The 21,230-nt window shown below is 49.7% G+C and overlaps 1 protein-coding gene across 2 annotated transcripts in view; it reads left to right on the top strand.

Annotated features, from left to right (window-relative positions):
• The window catches only part of AP1M1 (adaptor related protein complex 1 subunit mu 1), a 31,015-nt gene extending 13,055 nt beyond the window's left edge, over window positions 1-17,960 (top strand). For both annotated transcript variants that reach the window (XM_068979729.1, XM_068979730.1), the window contains 7 exons: window positions 9,240-9,366; window positions 10,335-10,477; window positions 10,921-10,992; window positions 11,597-11,755; window positions 16,181-16,306; window positions 16,909-16,984; window positions 17,155-17,960. In XM_068979729.1, coding sequence (XP_068835830.1) covers window positions 9,240-9,366; window positions 10,335-10,477; window positions 10,921-10,992; window positions 11,597-11,755; window positions 16,181-16,306; window positions 16,909-16,984; window positions 17,155-17,177 — 726 coding nt within the window. In that variant the 3' untranslated portion in view covers window positions 17,178-17,960. The remainder of the gene's footprint in view (window positions 1-9,239; window positions 9,367-10,334; window positions 10,478-10,920; window positions 10,993-11,596; window positions 11,756-16,180; window positions 16,307-16,908; window positions 16,985-17,154) is intronic.
• The last annotated feature ends 3,270 nt before the right edge of the window (window positions 17,961-21,230 follow it).

The raw sequence follows: 21,230 nt of genomic DNA, 5'->3' as shown, positions 1-21,230 counted from the left end.
CCTAGTGGCTAATGATGTTGAGCATCTTTCTGTATGCCTCTTTCTCATCCATATATCTTTGGAGGTGTGTCTCTTCATGTCTCTGATCATTTTTAAGTTGAGTTTGTTTTCTGATTGTTGAGTTTTGACAATTCTTTGTGTTGGATAAAGTCTTTTTTTTTTTTGTCTTTATCCAATGTGATGTGTGATCTGCAAATATTTCTCCTGAGTCTGTCATTTTTCATTCTGTTGGCGTTGTCTTTCACAGAGCAGAGGTTTTTGAGAAAGTCCACGTATCCAGTATTTTGGGGCTTCCCTGGCAATCCAGTTGGTTACCACTTCACCTTCCAATGAAGGGGGTACAGCTTTGATCCCTATTGAGGATCCAAGATCTCACATACATTTCAGCCAGAAACCAGAACAAAACAGAAACAGTGTTATAACAAATTCAATAAAGGATTTAAAAGTGGTCCACAGAAAAAAAATATTCAGGAAAAAAAACAAAATATCAAAATTTTAAACTGATTATGCTATTGGTGCCATGTCTGAGAACTCATTGCCAAACCCAAGGTCACAGATTTTTCTCCTAAGTTTTCTTCTAAAAGATTATAGTTTTATAGTTAGATCTGTGATCAATTTTTAGTTAACTTTTATGTAAGGTATGAGGCTTATATCAATTTTTTGCATGTTGAACAATTTTTTGCCTTGTTCTAACATCATTTTTTATTTTTTAATATAAATTTATATATTTTAATTGGAGATTAATTACTTTACAATATTGTATTGGTTTTGCCATACATCAACATGAATCCACCATGGGTGTACGCGTGTTCCCCATCCTGAACCCCCCTCCCTCCCCCCTCCCCATACCGTCCCAGTGCACCAGCCCCAAGCATCCAGTATCATGCATTGAACCTGGACTGGTGACTCATCTCATATATGATATTATACATGTTTCAATGCCATTCTCCCAAATCATCCCACCCTCTCCCTCTCCCACAGAGTCCAAAAGACTGTTCTATACATCTGTGTCTCTTTTGCTGTCTCACATACCATCTTTCTAAATTCCATATATATGCGTTAGTATACTGTATTGGTGTTTTTCTTTCTGGCTTACTTCACTCTGTATAATCGGCTTCAGTTTCATCCACCTCATTTTTTTAAAAAAGATTGTCCTTTCTCCATTGAATTGCTTTTGCATTTCTGTCAAAAATCAATTTGCTATATTGTACAAGTCTGTTTCTGGTTTCTGTTCTTTTCCATTGATCCGTGTACCTGTTTCTTCACCAGTACCACACAGTCTTGATAACTGTACCTTTATAGTACATCTGAAAACCAGATAATGTGATCCTCCTAACAGTCCCGTTTTTCAAAATTGTTTAGCTCTTTAGTTCCTTTAATAGAATTTTAGAATCTGCTTGTCTTGGGATTTTGATTGGTACTGCGTTAAATAACTCTGTTAAATCAATTTGGAGAGATTTGATATCTTTAGTATATTAAGTCTCACAATGCATGAGAAATATATGTCTCTCTATATATATTTAGGTAATATTTTATTTCTTTCATCAACATTTTATAGTTTCTACCATGTACAAATTTTCATGTTAGATTTACACCTAAGTATTTCATTTTGGGGAAGCTATCGCAAATTGCTTATTTTTAATTTTATTTGGTAGAATTCACCTGTAAAACTATCTGAGCTTGGAGATTTCTTTTTCAGAATATTTTTCACTACAGATTTCAATTATATAACAGCTATAGAATTGATTAGGTTTTCTGTTTCATCTTGAGTGAGTTTGGGTAGTTTGCAGTTTTTAAGAAGTTGGTCTGTTTCATCTCAGTCACTGAGTGTGTACGCATAGTGTTGTTTATAGCATTCCCTTATTAGCTTTTTAATATGTGCAAGGTCTGTACTGATACCGCTCTTTCATTTCTGACATTGGTGATTTATGTTGTCTTTCTTTTCTCTTTGTCACTCTTATGAGAGGTTTATCTGTTTCGTTGATCTACACAAAGAATCGACTTTGATTTCATTGACTTCCCCTATTGTCTCTCTGTTTTCAATCACACTGATGTCTGCTTTTGTCTTCATTGTGATTTTGGCTCACTTTGCTCTTCTTTTGCTAGTTTTTTAAAGTTGTAACTGAAGATACTAGTTTGAAGGCTTTCTTCCTTCTAATACAAACATTTAATGCTATAAATTTCTCTCTAAGCACTGCTTTAGCTGTATTCTACACTGATAACGTTGGGTTTTCATTTTTGTTGAAAATGTTTTCACATTTTCCTTGAGACTTCCATTGACCCATGAATTACCTAATGAAAGTGTATTGTTTAATTTCTAAATGTTTACAGATTTTTCTGTTATCTTATCATTGACTTTTAATTTAATTGTTATTGTCTGAGAATGTAGTTTATATTACTGCCAGGTCTTTAAAGTTTGTTAAGATTAATGATCCAGAATATGATCTGTCTTGGTGAATGTCCATGTACATTTGAAAAAAATGTGCATTCTGCCCTTTTTGGATACAGTGTTCTGTAAATACCAATTAAACTTGAACACTTGTGTTCCGTTTTGTTTCTTCACTCTATCATTTTTTCTTTGTATATATTTTTTAGTGGTTGCTATAAAATACATACTTTCTTATTATTTGCTTAGAGTTAATATTTTACAACTTCATTTGAAATTTAGAAACTTTACTACCCCATTGTAGAGTTGTCCTAATTATCTCTCTATACTGAAAAACATATTAGTCAGTGTTAAATATTTTTGCTTTCAATTACCAAGCATGCTTTAAAGAACTGAGAAGGAAAAGAAGACTCTCTACCATATTTTCCCAGGTATTTACTGTTTCTCTTGCTCTCCCTTCACTCCCAATTTTCCAGGTTTCCTTCTGGTACAGTTTTACTTCTGTCTAAAATGCTTCTTGTAGCAGTTCTTTCAGAACAGGGCAACAGGCTACAAATTCCCTTGGTTTTCCTTCATCTGAGAATGTCTTTATTTCACCTTCTTTCCAGAAGGATACTGTCACTAGATATCAAATTCTGGGTTGACAGTTCTCCTTTAGTACCTTAAAAACGTTGTACCGCTTCCTTCTGGGCTCAGTGATTTCTGATGAAAATCCACAGTCACTCACATCAGTGTTCCCCTGTAGGTAATAATAATGTGTAGTTTTTCTCTGGGTGCTTCTCAGATTTTTCCTTTGTCTTTAGTTTACAGTAGATAGTTTATGATGTGTCTCGGTATGGATAGTTTTGAGTTCCTGCTGTTTGGGTTTTGTTCACCTCCTTGGATCTGCAGACTTATGTATTCCACCAAACTTGGGATGTTTTCATTCATAATTTCTTCAAATATGTTTTTACTATTTCTCTCTTTCCTTCTGGACCCCAGTAACATAAATGTTAGACCTTTTATGATTGTCCCCAGGGTCTCTGAACCTCTATTCATTCTGCTCCATCTTTCTTTCTGTTGCTTAGACTGGATAATTCCTGTTGATCAACTTTCAGTTCACTGACCCTTTTCCTACTATGTTATCTCCATTCTGCTCTTGAGCCCATCCAGTGAGCTTTTAGTTTGTCACTGTATTTTTCAGATCTAAGATTTCCATTTGATCCTTCTGCTTATAGTCTTATTTCTTTCCTGAGCCTTTCTAGTTTGACATTTGTTGTAAGAGTATTTATGATTTTTCACATAGCAATTTAAAGTCTTCTTCATAGAATCACAACGTCCATGTCAGTATTGCTGTCTATTGATTGTATTTGCATGTGAGCTGAAATTTTCATGGTTCTTTGTATGCTACGTAATTTTAGGTTATATCTTGGGGTAGGATTCTAAGTCTTATTTATACAGAAAATGTTGATTTTTTTTTGGTTTGTTTTAGCTGACAATTGACCTGGTTAGGTTCAGGCCATAAGTTTCAACCCCCAGTCTATGAGCCATGAGTATCAGTTCAGTTTTCAAAGCCTTTGTGCCCTTTGCTATTTGCGTCTGTTCCAAATATGCAGTGGCCAGCATTTCATCGGGCCTGGGAACAGTTTGGTTCTCAAGGCCTTTGGTTGTAGGATCTTGTCTGTGCACACCTGGTTCTAGAGAGGTCTGGAGACATAAACAACTTCCTGAGGTTCAGTTCAGTCCAGTTCAGTCGCTCAGTCGTGTCTAACTCTTTGCAACCCCATGAATCACAGCACGCCAGGTCTCCCTGTCCATCACCAACTCCCGGAGTTCACTCAGACTCATGTCCATCGAGTCAGTGATGCCATCCAGCCATCTCATCCTCTGTCGTCCCCTTCTCCTCCTGCCCCCAATCCCTCCCAGCATCAGAGTCTTTTCCAATGAGTCAACTCTTCGCATGAGGTGGCCAAAGTACTGGAGTTTCAGCTTTAGCATCATTCCTTCCAAAGAAATCCCAGGGCTGATCTCCTTCAGAATGGACTGGTTGGATCTCCTTGCTGTCCAAGGGACTCTCAAGAGTCTTCTCCAACACCACAGTTCAAAAGCATCAATTCTTCAGCGCTCAGCCTTCTTCACAGTCCAACTCTCACATCCATACATGACCACAGGAAAAGCCATAGCCTTGACTAGACAGACCTTAGTCGGCAAAGTAATGTCTCTGCTTTTGAATATGCTATCTAGGTTGGTCGTAACTTTTCTTCCAAGGAGTAAGCGTCTTTTAATTTCATGGCTGCAGTCACCATCTGCAGTGATTTTGGAGCCCCAAAAAATAAAGTCTGACACTGTTTCCACCATTTTGCCATCTATTTCCCATGAAGTAATGGGACCAGATGCCATGATCTTCATTTTCTGAATGTTGAGCTTTAAGCCAACTTTTTCACTCTCCTCTTTCACTTTCATCAAGAGGCTTTTTAGTTCCTCTTCACCTTCTGCCATAAGGGTGGTGTCATCTGCATATCTGAGGTTATTGATGTTTCTCCCAGCAGTCTTGATTCCAGCTTATGTTTCGTCCAGTCCAGCGTTTCTCATGATGTACTCTGCATATAAGTTAAACAAGCGGGGTGACAATATACAGCCTTGGTGCACTCCTTTTCCTATTTGGAACCAGTCTGTTGTTCCATGCCCAGTTCTAACTATTGCTTCCTGACCTGCATACAGATTTCTCAAGAGGCAGGTTAGGTGGTCTGGTATTCCCATCTCTTTCAGAATTTTCCGCAGTTTATTGTGATCCACACAGTCAAAGGCTTTGGCATAGTCAATAAAGCAGAAATAGATGTTTTTCTGGTACTCTCTTGCTTTTTCCATGATCCAACGGATGTTGGCAATTTGATCTCTGGTTCCTCTGCCTTTTCTAAAACCAGCTTGAACATCAGGAAGTTCACGGTTCACGTATTGCTGAAGCCTAGCTTGGAGAATTTTGAGCATTACTTTACTAGCATGTGAGATGAGTGCAATTGTGCGATAGTTTGAGCATTCTTTGGCATTGCCTTTCTTTGGGATTGGAATGAAAACTGACCTTTTCCAGTCCTGTGGCCACTGCTTAGTTTTCCACATTTGCTGGCATATTGAGTGCAGCACTTTCACGGCATCATCTTTCAGGATTTGAAACAGCTCAAATGGAATTCCATCACCTCCACTAGCTTTGTTCGTAGTGATGCTTTCCAAGGCCCACTTGACTTCACATTCCATGATATCTGGCTCTAGATTGGTGATCACATCATCATGATTATCTGGGTCGTGAAGATCTTTTTTGTACATTTCTTCCGTGTATTCTTGCCACCTCTTCTTAATATCTTCTGCTTCTGTTAGGTCCAGACCATTTCTGTCCTTTATCGAGCCCATCTTTGCATGAAATGTTCCCTTGGTATCTCTAACTTTCTTGAAGAGATCTCTAGTCTTTCCCATTCTGTTCTTTTTCTCTATTTCTTTGCATTGATCGCTGAAGAAGGCTTTCTTATCTCTTTTTGCTATTCTTTGGAACTCTGCATTCAGATGCTTATATCTTTCCTTTTCTCCTTTTCCTGAACCTTTCACTGTCTGCTGTATACCTGTGCTCTCTGGCTGCCTGGGGCTTCCTTTTTTGGATCTGTAGCCAAAAACTTAGGGCTCTAGATCCCCAGTCTTGTGCCGGTCTGCACTGGGGCTGGAATCCTAGGTTTACCACCCCCAACCCTGGAAAAGCAGCTCAGTTGCCTGGGCCACAGACAGCCGTGAGAAAAGTGAAAAGAGGGAGAAGCGGGGGATTTCCATATTCTCTCCGAGCAGCAGGAGTTCCCCTTCTGGCCCTGAAGTCAGAACTAGAGGCTTCTGCAAGCTCTGGCTACACCCCACTGCTCACTTCCACTTCCAGGCTTCTGCTGCGTCTCACACACTGCTCATTCGGCCAGCTCTTCTGGATCCACCGTTTTGGTCTCCCAGTAGTTGCCCGTGCATTCTGCCCGGGTTTTCTGTTGTTGCTGACTTTATTGAATTAATTCACATGCTGTGTCTTTGTTAATGCTTGGGCTTTTTTCCAGTTGCAGTGCACAGGCGTCTCGCTGCAGTGGCTTCTCGTCGTGGGGCGCAGGCTCCAGGGTGCGTGGGCTTCAGCAGTTGCGGTCCCAGGTTCTAGAGCACTGGCTCAGCAGTTGTGGCACATGGGCTTAGTTGCGTGGGATCTTCCTAGATCAAGGGTCCAACCCGCGTCTCCTGCATTGGCAGGTGGCTTCTTTACCATGGAACCATCAGGGAAGCCCCCTGCCCAGATATTATAGCTGTGGTCAGTGTCAGAGAACAGGTGACGGGAACCAGTTCCATCTCACCTGCAGCCTGCCTGTCTCCACACAGAAGACCTCACTCCCAGTACCTGGGCAAACCAGGGCAGCCTGGGCCAAACCCGTCACATGGGCTCTTTGGGTTTGCCCATTTTTGGCTGTTCCAGCCAGTGCAGAAATGAGCATGATTGCTCATCCTCATGGGTGTTTGGGCATCTCCCTTGCCTGGGCAGGATCTCTGGAGGGCTGAGTGCCCAGGCATGGAATTTCTGAGTGAGAGCACTTTCTAAAAAATTCTCCCAGTGGACTGAATGTAAATGTATCTGCCCTCTTATTTTCTAAGCCATGAGGTGACTGTGGCTCCCTGTGCTCCCCTCCTGCCTGAGGACCTTCATCTGGATCGTTTACTGAGCCCAGACGTGTCCTCGGGTGTCCTGAGGTGGAGAAGCGAATCCCAGGAGTAGTGTGTAAGCAGCTGCCCAGGAGAGCGCTGGGAGCTCAGGGCTGCCCCAGCCCCTGTGTCCGCACACATGGCGCTGTCCAGCGAGCCCTGTCCTCTCATACAAGGGGCAGCACGAGGCAGTGGGGACGTCCCAGGCAGGTTAGAGCACACCTTCCTGAGTCTGACTGCAGAGCTGGCGGCCTCCAAAATCAACACTGGCCTCCAGATTCTGAAAATCTGGTTCTACGGGTATAATTAGCAGCCGTATTGCTGACACTCATCTCCACGCCTGCCCTGGGACGGTGCCAGCTTTGGGCCTCCTGTCACGGCCAGCATTGGCCTTAAAGGCTGCGTGGCTTTTATCTCCACTTCCCAAGCCTCCTTTGCCATTGTTCAGCTCTAGAGGGCTGCCCAGCCCCCCTCCCCCAGGGGGGATAGCCCCCCAGAGAAGGAGAACTAAGGGCACTGAGAACCCGCAGAGTAAGGCAGTGGGCATGCCAGCTGCCCAGAGCTCAGGGGCGAGGGGCCGTGTCTACACGGACTCACGAGTACGTGCTGCCCCAGGCACCGTCCTCATGCTGGACCCTGCAGTGAGCAGCCCGACCCGACCCCTCACCAGAGTGTGGATGGAGGTGGACGGGCAGGCAGATGGGGGTCAGGTCATGCGCTGCCTGCTGAAGCAAGGTCAGCGAGAGGCCAGCGAGGTCAGAGCATGGTGAGTGATGGGAGGTGGAAGGGCCTTCCGTGCTGTTTTGTGCCTTTTTCTGAGTCACTTCCCTCAGAGGTGAAGGTCTTCCATGCCTGCCCACGGCACTTCCAGATATTTGAGTTAAAGATTGGACAGATTTTCCTGCTTCTCCACAGAAATCAGGAAGTCCAGGCCTCCAAAGAGTGGCCCGTAGGCTCAGGTCTCTGAGTTTGTTTTGCTTGCCGGTGTGGATGTGGCATCCTCACAGAATGGCACTGTGGGGTGGTGGGCCAGGCTGCAGCCCCAGAACCTCTGCCAGCTGCTCCATGCCTCAGTGTCCTCATCTCTAAAATGGGGCCGTGGAGACGTGCTGCAGCAGCCCAGCTCCCTCAGGACAGCCCCTGGGTTTCCCCATCATCCTGCTGTGATTTTTACTTTATTTATTTATAAAAATGTATGTGTTTTTAACTGAAGGATAATTGATTTACAATATTGTGATGGTTTCTGCCATACATGTGCATACCTGGGGATCAGCCATAGGAATTCATCTGTTCCCTCCCTCTCGAGCCTCCCTCCCTCCGCCCTCCCCATCCCACGCCTCTAGGTTGTCACAGAGCACTGGGCTGTGCTCCCTGCATCTTGCAGCAAATTCCCACCGGCTGTCTATGTTACATACGGTGGTGTATGTTTCCCTTTTGTGTGCCGTCTTCATTCACCCCACACTTTCTTTCCCCGACTGTGTCCACAAGGCTGTTTCCTATGTGCTGTGATATTCAGTTGCACCCTCAGATGCCTTCCAGTCTGCACAGGAGTTAAAAGTTGCCCGAGTCACAGCCCTGCCCAGTCAAGGAGGAACTGCCCAGGCAGTGTTAGAGCTGGGATTGTATTTGCTTAAGTGTAATTGTTACTTTGCATCAGCCCTCAGAGCAGCCCTGGGAGCAGGACCCAGGCAGCTCCATGTTCAACCAGCCCTAGGCTCACCTAGAGCATAAAGTAGCCTCACCCAGCCTCACATGAAGAAATAGATTTCTGGAAAGTGAGTCCACCCTGCTCCGAGAAAACCTCACAGAGCCCAGTGGATGAGCAGACACTGATAGAATCCCTGCCCAGGCCAGCCAAGCACACAGCCTCCAGCCACCAGGTCTGCCCTGGGCATCCTGGGGGCACCTCAGAGGGGTCAGCCCTCAGAGGGATTGCAGGCGCAGCATCAGCTGGCGCATCCGAGTGGGAGGAGCCTGCTGTGGCCTGAGACCCAGAGGGCGGGGCCCGCGGGTGTCTGCCTTGGGGGTCTGCCCTGACACTGCCTCCTCAGCTCAGGGCACAGAGAGAAGGGAGAGTGGGAGAGGCCGGGAGGGTCACACAGCGTGGTGGGGGACAGTGGCCGCGGGCGCGGGGCCTCCCCTCACGCCCGGGCCCCCCACCCCCCAGGTCAGTGCCAACGGGAACGTCCTGCGCAGTGAGATCGTAGGCTCCATCAAGATGCGCGTCTTCCTGTCCGGCATGCCCGAGCTGCGCCTGGGCCTCAACGACAAGGTCCTCTTCGACAACACGGGCCGTGAGTACCCTGCCCGGGCCCAGGAGCGTCCGCCTGAGTGGTCAACAAGTTCACCTTAGGCATATTGCCTTAGAAACATTGTCGCGTTGTTTACAACGGTGAAAACCAGTCGGCTAACGCCTGGGCCTGGAGGACACAGGGGAGTGAAAATCCTCCCGTCCAGTCCCCTTGTCGGCTCTCAGGCCAGAGGTACAGATGGGCACCTCGCTGGTCACACAGGAGGTCCTCAGCCCCGCCTCCTTCAGGGACTGCAGGGCCCCTCTCCTCCTGGGCCCAGTTTCTGTCCTCACCCCTGGCATTGGGGCTGAGCTGTGCAGAAACCACACACAGCGGCTCGAGCTCGCCCTCCCTGGCCTGGGTTTAACGTTTTGTGGTGTGGCAGCCGGGGTGGCCTCAGAAGCCCAGGGCTGCTGGGGCTCTGATGTTCCCAAGCTTGACCTCCAGCCTCCCCTCCCACTCACAGGAAGGTTGTCATAGTGACATCAGCAGTAGCGCTCATGAGGGCCTCTCAGACATCCACCCAGCAGAACAGCTCCCCTCCCAGAACTGGGCTCGACCCTCAGCCTCTCTGGGCTGAGAAACTGAGATGGGATCCCAGGGACGACAGGCCCAGGGCCCTCAGGGGACCCCAAATCATCCCTGAGCACGCCCAGTGGGGTCTGTTCGTCATTCAGCAAACATGTCCCAGGCAGCACCCCAGGCTGGGGGCTCAGAGTGAACTGGCCCACCAGCTCTGCCCTCAGCCCATTGCTGGGATGTGATAGGGCTTCCTGGGGGTGAAGAAAGGCAGGGATGGCTATTTCAAGAGCCGGCCACCTTGGTGTTCGGGGCCCAAGACGCTCTCACAGATTTGGAAGCAGCTCTGGTCTGCAGGGCTGGGCCCCAGACAGCAGGGCACCGTTGCTGAGAGAGTGGCCTGGGGGACCTGGTGTCTGCCTATCACGCCCTCACATCCCCGCTCCCTGCAGGTGGCAAAAGCAAGTCCGTGGAGCTGGAGGACGTGAAGTTCCACCAGTGCGTGCGGCTCTCGCGCTTTGAGAATGACCGCACCATCTCCTTCATCCCGCCTGACGGCGAGTTCGAGCTCATGTCCTACCGTCTCAACACACACGTGAGTGCACAGTCGCCAGCGCCTGGGCCCCAGGCTCCCACCCCCGCCTCGCCCCGGCAGCACCCCTTTTCCCTGCTGCGTGGGAGCCGCCTCTTCCATGGTGAGTCTCGGGTCTGTGAAGTGACCTGTGGGATGGGCACAGCGCCCCAGGGGCAGCCCGGGCTCCAAGGAGCCTGCTTGTCAACACGAGGCTCCGAACTTTGGTGGGGCAGACCCTTTGGCACCACTGCCCCCTTTCCCCAGCAGCACCCCAGAGTGTCCTCTGTGATGCTTTCTGCATTCTCTCTTGTTCTGACCCATCCTGGCTCCAGCTTGGCTTCTCCCAGGAGCCCCTGGTGCTGGGCTCACACCAGGCCCAGTGGTCACTTGCCCTATTTCCCCTCTGTGAAAGGGAGCTTTGTAAAACGACTAGGCGAGAACGCCGTGTTCCGTCTCCCCTACAGGTCAAGCCCTTGATCTGGATCGAGTCCGTGATTGAAAAGCATTCCCATAGCCGCATCGAGTACATGATCAAGGTGCGTGTGCGTCCTGCACGCAGCGTCAGCCGGATGTGCAGGGCGTAAGAGGGGGACAGGGGCGGCCCCGCCTGGCACGGGCCTTCTGGACTCTCTGGCCTGTCCAGCGCCTTTGACACAGGGTCCTAATGCAGGACTGGGGGCACACTGGGGCTCTTGTGGCCCCTTCCCCGGGGCTGAACCTGTGGCTGTCATCCATGTTGTTTCCCTATGAGCTCGCCGAGAGTGGGCCTGGGACACAGGACACACCGCCCAGGTCCTAGGTGCAGCCACTGTGGGGCCAGGCTGTGACCGAGTGTCCAGGTGGCACACTTCTGCCACCCAGGGACCTCGTCCATCTCAGGCCAGTCTGGGTGATGCAGACATTGTCCCCAGAGGCCAGGACTGCAGAGAAGGATGGGAAGCCCCAAAGGCTGAGGAGACAGGCAGGCAGAGGTGACCTTCCAAAGTTGAGCTTAAAGGAAACCTCAGAGGGCAGGATCGGCTGGGGGAATCCCACAGGCCAGGCTAAGGGGTTTGTGGCCCTTGGGGAGCAGGCTGGGTGGGAGCTGGGCTGTCTCACTTTTCGCCCTCTGCACCCTTGGGCCCACTGCCTCATCTCCAGGCCAAGAGCCAGTTCAAGCGGCGATCAACAGCCAACAATGTGGAAATCCACATCCCTGTGCCCAACGATGCCGACTCACCCAAGTTCAAGACGACAGTGGGGAGCGTCAAGTGGGTGCCCGAGAACAGTGAGATCGTGTGGTCCATCAAGTCCTTCCCGGTGAGCACCCTCTCGGCAGGGCGCCCCCCAGACCCCCACCCACACCTGCCTGCTCCCTGGGTCCCGTGCAGCATGGCAGCCTGACCGCTGTGGGCCCCTCAGGCCCAGGGCTGGGATCCCCGCCTGGGGCTTCGGGGAGGCTCAGAAGGGAGGGTGGGTGGAGAACAGGGGCGGGGTGGGGCGGGGGTGCTCCAGCTTCCTCCTGTGTGTGCACCCGCCTGTCTCCAGAGTCAGGGCAGCGCCCCCGCCCCACCCTCCTGCTGCCCTTCTCTCTGCCTGCCACTCCTGTTTGGAGCTCAGCTTGCCTCCAGGGGTGCAGACTGCCTGCCTTGGGGCCAGAGCAGCACCGGCTCCAGGAACATAGAGCACCTGCTGCCCGACCCACAAGCTGGCGTGGCCACCTGGCTGGCGTTCAGGGTTTGGAGCACTGGAGTCTGGGTTTGGGGGCAGAGCGCCCAGGGACTGGGAGGCAGGAGTGAGGCCGCACGGACTGCCCGTTCCTCATGGGGAAAAGACGCAGTGCCTGTTCGCTTTGTCTCGGGCCCGTTCATGTTTCTTGCTCTGGAAGCTGTTGTAGCTGTCCTTTTGCTCACTTTTCTTTCAAGTTTGGTCACTCTCTTGTTGGTTTCCGAAAGCTGTTTGCACGTGGGCGAGGGGAGTACTTTTTCTTTGATAGCAGTTGCAGATGGTTTTCCTTAGTTTGGTGTTTGTCTTTCAGCCTCGCCTCTGGAGTATTTACGCTTTGTAATCTTTTTGATTGTGGTAGTTTTTTTTTCAGTTCTCATGGGTTCTTAGATACTCTTTCATATGTTTGCGGCAGTTGCAGTTACCCTTTTTCCTCTCCTATTCTTGGGCACCTTATGACTCCTGGCATCTCCCTGCTTCTGTTGCTGTCTCCATGCCTGTAAGTGGTGGTAGAGAGCAACCTCCTGGCTTTGCCTCCAACCGGAACTGCTAGGGTTTCCCTTTTTCAGTGTCTTGCTGCTTTGGGCTGTAATTTATTCCAGTTCTACTTGGCTGTGTTTTTAGCATAAAACAGCAACAAATTTAGCCAAATGCCTCTTCAGTGTCTGTCAGTTCGGATATCAACACAGGATGGATCTTGAACCATCCTTGCATTCTGGCAGACTCCAGTTGGTCATGATATGTCTTCTTTGATGAGCCATTAACTCTGTTGGTTAACAGTGTACGTAGTATTTTTACATTGAGATTCATGACTGAGACTGACTTTTTTTTTGGTACCTCTGTCTCAACAGGTATCAATATTGTACCTGTTTCATAGTTTTTTTTTTGTCTCCCTCTTCCATGCTGCAGAACAGCTTTAAAGTGGCCTTGAGATCATCTGACCTTGAGAGGATTGATACATTTGGCTGTGTGTGGCCATCTGTATCTCTGTTACTCTTTCTAACTCATCTGTGGAAATTAGGCCATTTCGAGTTTCTATTTCTGTTAGAGTCAGTTTGGGTAAATTTGTATTTTCCTACAAAATTATCCATCCTAACCAGGTTTTCAAATCTGCCTGCACAGAGTTGTAGAAAGGGGGCTCTTTTCCCCCTTCTCTTAGGACAGTGACTCCTCCCTTGTTATACCTTGTTTGGCATTTTTGTTACTTCTTTTCCTTGATAAGGTTACCTAGCGGTTTGTCTATTTTTTTTCCAGATTCACTTTTTAGTTTGTTTGTCATATTTTCCAGTTTTATAAGTCTTTAATTTCTTCATCCTTTGTCCTGCCTTTCAAGTTTTTAAACTTTTATTATTTTCTTTTAAAATTTGTATTGATATAAATATTTAAGCCACAGATATTCTTCTGAAGCCTGCCTTAGCTATATAACCCATAGAACGGGCATGTAATATTTGATACTATTATCTAGAAATTCTGTAATCAAATGAGTATTTTTTCATTTTGTTTGTTTCCTGTTTTTCTGGCCTAAGGGCTTTCTTTTCCATTTTATCTCACTTTGAGTTTGTTGCATTGAGGTCAGAGAAGGTTACTCGTGCTCTTCTGCTTATAAGCTTTATTGAAGTATTCACTGTGTGTTAATGTAAGGTCAAAGTTTGCGAATATCCCATATGTACTTGAGAAGATAAGGCCCCTGTAACTGGGGTAGAGACCTTGGCACGAGCACCGTGAGGTCTGCTGTGATGCCGTGGCGGCATCAGCCACACAGGGAGCTGGGTCGCTCTGCCTTCCTCTGGCTCCTCTGGCTCCTGTTTCATCTCTCGTAGCGCCTGCTTAACAGAAGTTGCTGCCATGTCACTTGGTGTATACTCATAACTCTTGTGTCTTCCCTGTGGATTTGTAGGACAGCAGCCTTTCGGGCTGTGAAAATTGTCCTCTGCACCTGGAATGCTTTGCCCTTAATTCTCCCCTGTGGCAGCAGTCCTGCTCTGCATTTTTTTTTTTTTAATCTTTTTTTAAAAAATTTTTGGTTGCACTGGGTCTTCATTGCTATGCATGGGCTTTCTCTAATTATGGTGAGCGAAGGCTGCCCTCTAGTTGCCATGCGTAGGCTTCTCATTGCAGAGGCTTCTGTCCTGTAAAGCACAGGCTCTCGGGTGCACAGGCCTCCGTAGTTGAGTTGCAGCTCGCGGGCTGTAGAACGTGGGCTCAGTGGTTGCGGCACACGGGCTCAGTTGCCTTGCGGCATGTGAGACCTTCCCCAACAGGAATCAGATCTGTGCCCCCTGCATTGGTCGACAGATTCTTAACCACTGGACCGCAGGGAAACCCAGCCCTGCTCTGCTTTGTTTGACTTTGGCCGGCATGCCTTCACCCTTTCTTTCTACTGGTTTCATCTTTCTGACTCTGCTTATACAGTGTAGAGTTGGGTTTTGGTCTGTGAGCCAGTCTCCAAGTCTCATTAATAGAGGAAATTAAACCCATTTACATGGACCTGATTGACACAAGGTAGGCTTGCAGACTTCTGCCACCCACCGGGAGGGCCTGCATCTACGCATTCTTTGGCTTTCATTTTCCACTTGGTCTTTCTGGAGCTTAGGGTTTTGGTCTGGTCACTGTTTCATGCACAGACTGACGGAGCTGGCTTTCTTCCTTTGCTGCCTGTTTGTCTGCTTTGACTGTAATTTTATTTATCTGGGCTGTGCTGGTCTTCGCTGCCGCGTGGACTTCTCTCTGGTTTCGGTAAACAGGAACGGGGCCCACTCTCCAGTTGTGCTTGGTCTCCCCATGCGGCGGCTCCTCTCGCCGTGGAGCACAGGCTCTGGGGTGCGTGGGCTCAGTACCTGCGGTTCCTAGGCTGCACAGCACAGGCTCCTCAGCTGTGGAGCATGGGCTTAGCTGCTCCACAGCCTGTGGGATCTTCCCAGGTCAGGGATCGATTCTGTGTCTCCTGCGTTGGGAAGCAGACTCTTTACCATTGAGCCACCAAGGAAGCCCTGCTTTGTCTATTGCTGAGACTGCATTATTCTCCCCTTGTTGTCCCAGAACCTTCACTGAGCACACAGCACCAAGTCAGGCAGAGTCCACACGCCTGCACTGATGAGCAGATCCTGACCTCTCACTTCATCCCTGAAAGGGGAGGGTGAGCACAGCACTGGAGAGGCAGAGCTCTGCGCTGCTCTGCCGAGGCCATGCAGAGGCAGCCCTGGTCAGCAGTGACTCCTGTAGCCAAAGGCCTGAGGATCGAAACCCTCCGTGTCCTGGTGTGATGAGAGCTGCATTTCCTACTGCTCCCTGCAGTTCTCTGTTACTCACCAGGCACTGGGACAACCAGGCCAGGACTCCTGACCCCTTATGGCTGAGAGTTCAGTCACTCGGTCGTGTCCGATTCTTTGCAACCCCGTGGACTGTAGCCTGCCAAGCTCCCCTGTCCATGGGATTTCCCAGGCAAGAATACTGGAGTGGGTGGCCATTTCCTCCTCCAGGGGATCTTCCTGACCCGGGGATCGAACCAGCATCTCCTGCATTGGCAGGTGGATTCTTTACCACTGCGCCACCAGGGCAGCCATTCATTCCCCCACCACAAGTCCCAGCTCTGGAGTCAGCTTCCAGGGCCAGAGCCTCTCCCTCCCGGGGGGAGCCCTAGGGCCAGCTCACCAGTCCCAGGCAGCCCTGTCCCCGTGCCAGCGCTCGCTCTTCCTCTCCCTCCCTCCTCCCCAAGGCCTAGTGTTCTTCTTCTCCTTGACGCAGCTAGGCTTCTGTGCCTGGGGACTTGTAGCAGTTTCTCTTCATCCTCAGAGTTAGAGGGCGAATGTTCCCTAGCGGGGCTGGTGTGGGCAGCCCAGGAGGCTTAGAGGATAAGGAAAGTGTGAGTGTGTTGCAGGAGCCGAGGCCCGGGGTGGCCACAGACCATGCAGGAAGGGACTTGTTGGCCAGGCCCACAGCCTGGCATTCTCCAGGGGCAGCTGTTGGATGGACCTGCCAGGGCCTCCGCCTGACCATCTCCTCTGTGGTCTGCTCCCGCAGGGCGGCAAGGAGTACCTGATGCGGGCCCACTTTGGCCTGCCCAGCGTGGAGGCAGAGGACAAGGAGGGCAAGCCCCCGATCAGCGTCAAGTTCGAGATCCCCTACTTCACTACCTCTGGCATCCAGGCACGTGTGACCAGGGCTGCCGGGGCCCCGGAGCAGACATGGGCAGGCCCAGCGGGGCCTCTCAGGGGCCAGGCACCAGTCCAGGCTCAGAGGGTTGAAGGGGACAGACACGAGTGCAGCCAGTTAGCAGAGGGTGCTAGCTGACTTGTCCCAGCACTCCGAGCTGCTCCCCAGCCCTGCCCATCTCCATGGGCAGCCTGGCCCTGATGGAAAGAGGCCCGCAGTGGTCTACGCAGACCTGACCTGTGCTCCAAGCTCAGAGATGCATTCAGCCCCCAAAACTAATGTCCACACACTTGCCACTGTGGGGTCCATTTTCCTGGGCACCTCCACGGAAGCCCTGTATGGGGCAGAAAACCCTGGGATTGACCCCTTCTCTAGGAATCTGCTAGAGGGTCGTGCCTGCGAGTGCACATCTGGCTCTTGCCACACCTTCTAGAAGCATCTCCACCCTCCCTCAGCCTGAGTGTGATATAGACTAAGGTGCTTCGCCCTCTCCCTCGCCCTCTTGGGCTCAGCCCAGCCCCAGGAGGAGTGACTCGGTGGGCAGCCAGGAGTGGGGTGGCGTGTGCATGCTTAGGGCCCTGATACCTGTGCCGCAGGTGCGTTACCTGAAGATCATCGAGAAGAGTGGCTACCAGGCCTTACCGTGGGTTCGTTATATCACTCAGAACGGAGGTACGTGCGACCCGCCCTTGGGGCAGGGGGGGATTGCTGAAAAGGCCCCTGGTGGGCGTGCCTCTGTCCCCAGCGTGGTGCTCGGGGAGCAACCTCAGGGTCAGGGCAGGTGGGGCGGCCCCTCCTCCAGGGTCAGAGCAGACAGTGGACGCCCCCCTCCCTCTTTCTAGATTACCAGCTCCGGACCCAGTGAGCAGCCGTGGTGGCCCACCCTCCCAGCCCGGGGGCTCCCGGTGGAAGTGCCTGCCCAGCCTGCCAGAGGGAGGGGCTCCCCTGGACCCCGGTGCCCCTCCAGGCTCCACCCAGGAGCCCCTCCTCCCAGGTGCACCTGCTCTGCCGCCGCCACTCTCACCTCCCAAGTCCCCTTTTCCCAGAAGAGGCTCCTCTTCAAGAGGTCTTGTCTCTCAGTCCCTGAGTCAGTTTAGGGAGAAGGAAAGGCATCTTTCCCTCCAGAGGTCAAATACAGCCTTCTGTGCTGTTCAGCTCCCGGTCACAGAAAGTGGGAAGCACTGCCCAGACCGCTCTCTGGCCAGGCTGGCAGGGCCGCCGTTGTGCTGCCATTCTGTTGAACGCTGTGGGTTTATCGAGCATTCCTAGATTTTGTCTCTGGCCGTTGCTGTGTACGTGATCCTCGCTGTCTGTGCCTCCCTCCCCCATCCTGAAGCTCTCAGGCAGCACTTAGCGAGGACAGGCTTCCCCTTCCTCGCCCTCCTCCCCAGTGAGGCTGACACCGGTTCGCCCTCCCAGCACCTGGCATTTCGACTAGAGGCTCCTGGTCTGGAGCTTTGAATAGAGACACCTTCTCAGGGCCAGCCCGTGCCACATGATGCTGTCACTCAGCCACATCAGTGTTTGTCCCACCAGGGGAAGAGGGGTCCAGCGCGGGCCCCCAGCCTCAGAGGGTGGGGGTCCCAGGCCATCCCCATCTGTGCTTGGACACCGCCACCCCCAACCCTGTCCATGTTTGTGCCATGAGTACATTAAACTCCATCAGTTAAACATGCCTTCCTTCTGGTACAGCGTTGTGCTGACTCCTGGGTGCCCAGGAGAGGGGCAGGCTCACACCAACCTGAGTGTGGCACCAGTTCCTGGGGCCCCTGTGTCCGCTGGGGAAGACGGGACCAGGCAATGAGCAAGCAGAGCCATTGCCCAGGGGCCTCCCAGAGGGGCTGCAGAGGGGAGGGCACACAGGCAAACGTTTCCGTCTCGTCTGAGATGACCGTCACAGCCCTCAGCCCTCGGGCCACCAGCAGCCTGCTCCCCTCCGCAGCCCAGTGGTCTTCCTCAAGAGTGTGGTCCAATGCCAGCAGCAACAGCATCCCACCGCACGGGCAGGTTCACAGGCGCCCTCCTTTACCCGCCGTGGCAGTCTCTGGAGATGGGGCCAGGAGACCGGCTAACAGACTCCGCATGTGATTCATATGTGCACTGGAGTCTGAGGACCGCTGCCTGGCGCCCCCGCCAGAGAGGGGTCTCGGCAGGGCCGTGGGCAGAAGACAGCTTGTCTGCCCACTGCAGTCACAGGCCTGCCCCCTCCTGCCTGCAGGGGCTGCGTTTCCCTTTCCCTTTCCCTCTCCCGTATCACCCAGCCCCCCCTTGGAGGTCTATTGGGCATCAACCCAAGTGGAGTCTTCATCATCCGCCACATGGAGGAAAGAACGCTGCCCTGGCCCAGGGCTCAGGCCAAAGCCCTTATAGGCACCTTGATGCCCCACCCCTCACTGCCATGCCCGCATCTGCAGCAAGCCCTGGCCGCCCCCTCCAGGAGACCCTGGGGAGCCACAGCGTACAAAGAGACAGTGGCCAGAATTTCCCCAGATGAATGAAAATCTTTAAATTCTCAGATTCAGGAAACCAGTGAGCCCAAATCAGGATCAATAAACCTAAGTCTATAACTAAAAAACATCACAGTCAAAACACAAATCATCAGACACTTAGTGAAGCGTATAAAAGCAATACAAAGAAGGTTAAAAACACAGAACACCAAAAAAGAAGAAAAAAACAGGCTGAGAGCTGGCTTCACGATGGCAACAACGCTCAGATTGCTCAGAGAAGATGACCAGTCTTGATGACCAATTCTGTGCCCGGCTAAGCTGCAAAAGAACAAAATGAAACGTTCAGCAGTAACAAACCCTCAACAACGTGTGTACATCAGGGAGATTCAAAGGCTTCCCTGGAGGCTCGGTAGTAAAGAACCCACTTGCCGTTGCAGGAGACACAGGTTCGATTTCTGATCTGGGAAGATTCCCCATGCTGCGGAGCACCACGGCTGTTGAGCCTGTGCTCCAGAGCTCCGGAACAGCAACCACTGAAGCGGGTGTGCTGTCGAGCCCATGCTTCGCAACGAGAAAAGCCGCCGCAGCGAGAAGCCTGCTTACTGCAACGAAGAGTAGCCTCCACTCTCAGAAACGAGAAAAACCCTCTCGCAGCAGTGAAGACCCAGCACAGCCAAAGGTCTATAAAATTATTTTTAAAAAGGAGATTCAGTGCACGAAGAAGGAAAGAGGAGGAATGCTGAAAAAACTCGGAAGGCACTGGGAATATCTAAACTATCATTGACTATATATAAAGCAGTCATAATATTGAACAAGTAATGTCTGAGTAATAACCTAAGGTACAACTAAAATTCTGCACAGCATCCTGCAAAATAGAGGAGATAGGTGGTTGGCATCCGTGGCTCCTAACACCTTTATACTGTTTGGGAGGAAGACGGACTAAAGTCTAAAAAAGCCATGTATCCATGTATAACTCCCAAATCAGTGGTTGGGAAAGGATTTAAAGAAAAATTTAACCAACAGGAGAGAGAAGCATAGGAAAATCAGAATAAATGCAAGTATCCTAAGAATCTTTTAATGATAAACAGCACTTAGAACTGCACCACATGAGAGTTCCCTGGTGGTCCAGCGGTCAAGATTCCACACTTACGATGCAGGAATGCAGGGGGCACGGGTTTGATCCCTGGTCAGGGAACTAAGATCCCACATGCCACTCAGCGTGGCCAAAAAGGAAAAACTGCACTATGACTTTTCATTTTGTGCCATAGAAACTAAAGTAGATTGTAAAAATAAATCCACACATTAGGAGTCCTACACATATATGTAGAAGATGAAGCCTGCTCGTTTAAGATGCTGTTAGGCTGAGCTAAAGTCCCAAATCCAGCTCCACCCTGTTTATGAAAGACGTGCTGAGTCACTTCAGTCGTGTCCGACTCTGTGACCCCACGGACTGTAGCCTGCTGGTCTCCTCTGTCCGTGGGATTCTCCAGGCAAGGATACTGGAGTTGGTTGTCATTTTCTCCTCCAGGGGATCTTCCCGACCCAGGGATCAAACCCATGTCTCTTTATGTGGGTTCTTTACCACTAGCGCCAGCTGGGAAGCCCGTTTGTCAAATACACACCTAAAACATAAGTACAGAGCACAGTTAAAAATAGAAAGATGCTAACATACCAAGATAAATCTCATGCAGTTATATTGATATCAGACCAAACAGACCTCAGGAAAAAAAACAAAAAACAAAAAAAAGTCTGACAGACCCTGAAAAGGTTTTCACAAATTTCTAAGAATTCTTAGAGTCTGCATTCTCCAAGAAATTCTCAAGAGAATTGAGTTAGAATTAACAACAAATGAATTCTTTTTTACTTTCCAAGTATAATTAGCTTTTAAAGAACTCTTCTAAATTACGATGTGTCAAAGAAGAAAATGTAGTGGAAATTAGGAAATATTAGTGAATTTTTTTTAATCTGGATGCAGATTACAAAAATGGTCTTACTTTTGAAAATGCATCAACAACTTATGATTTACTCACTCTTCTGTATATAACATTTCAGTAAAATGTTTATAGAAAAACTAAAACCTTTAAAGCAGCCAGGGGGAAAAATATTAAGTTCAAAAGCATGACCGTGAGGTAAACAGCTTACTTTACATCAGCAACAAAGGAAGCCAGATGAAAGCAAAGCGACATTCTCAGTGTGCTGAAAGAACACTGCCCACCCAACAAAAACATTTCAAGACAGGTTGAAATAAAACCTTTCTCAGACAAAATCCGTTAGTTTGCCAGCAGCTGACTCACATATTATATTAAATTATAAGAAAATATTAATTATATTAAATTATAAGAAATTATTAAATTATATTAAATTATAAGAAAATATTAAATTATATTACTTCAGGCAAAAGGAAGGTAATGGCAGGTTCAGACGCAAGAAGGAGTAAGGAATAAATATGTTCGAAAACGTAAACCTAGGTT

The sequence above is a fragment of the Capricornis sumatraensis genome, chromosome 9 (genome assembly GCF_032405125.1).
Source record: "Capricornis sumatraensis isolate serow.1 chromosome 9, serow.2, whole genome shotgun sequence".
Lineage (NCBI taxonomy): Eukaryota > Metazoa > Chordata > Mammalia > Artiodactyla > Bovidae > Capricornis > Capricornis sumatraensis.
The sequence above is the reverse complement of the archived record's forward strand: the minus strand, read 5'-3'. Positions and strand labels throughout refer to the sequence as shown.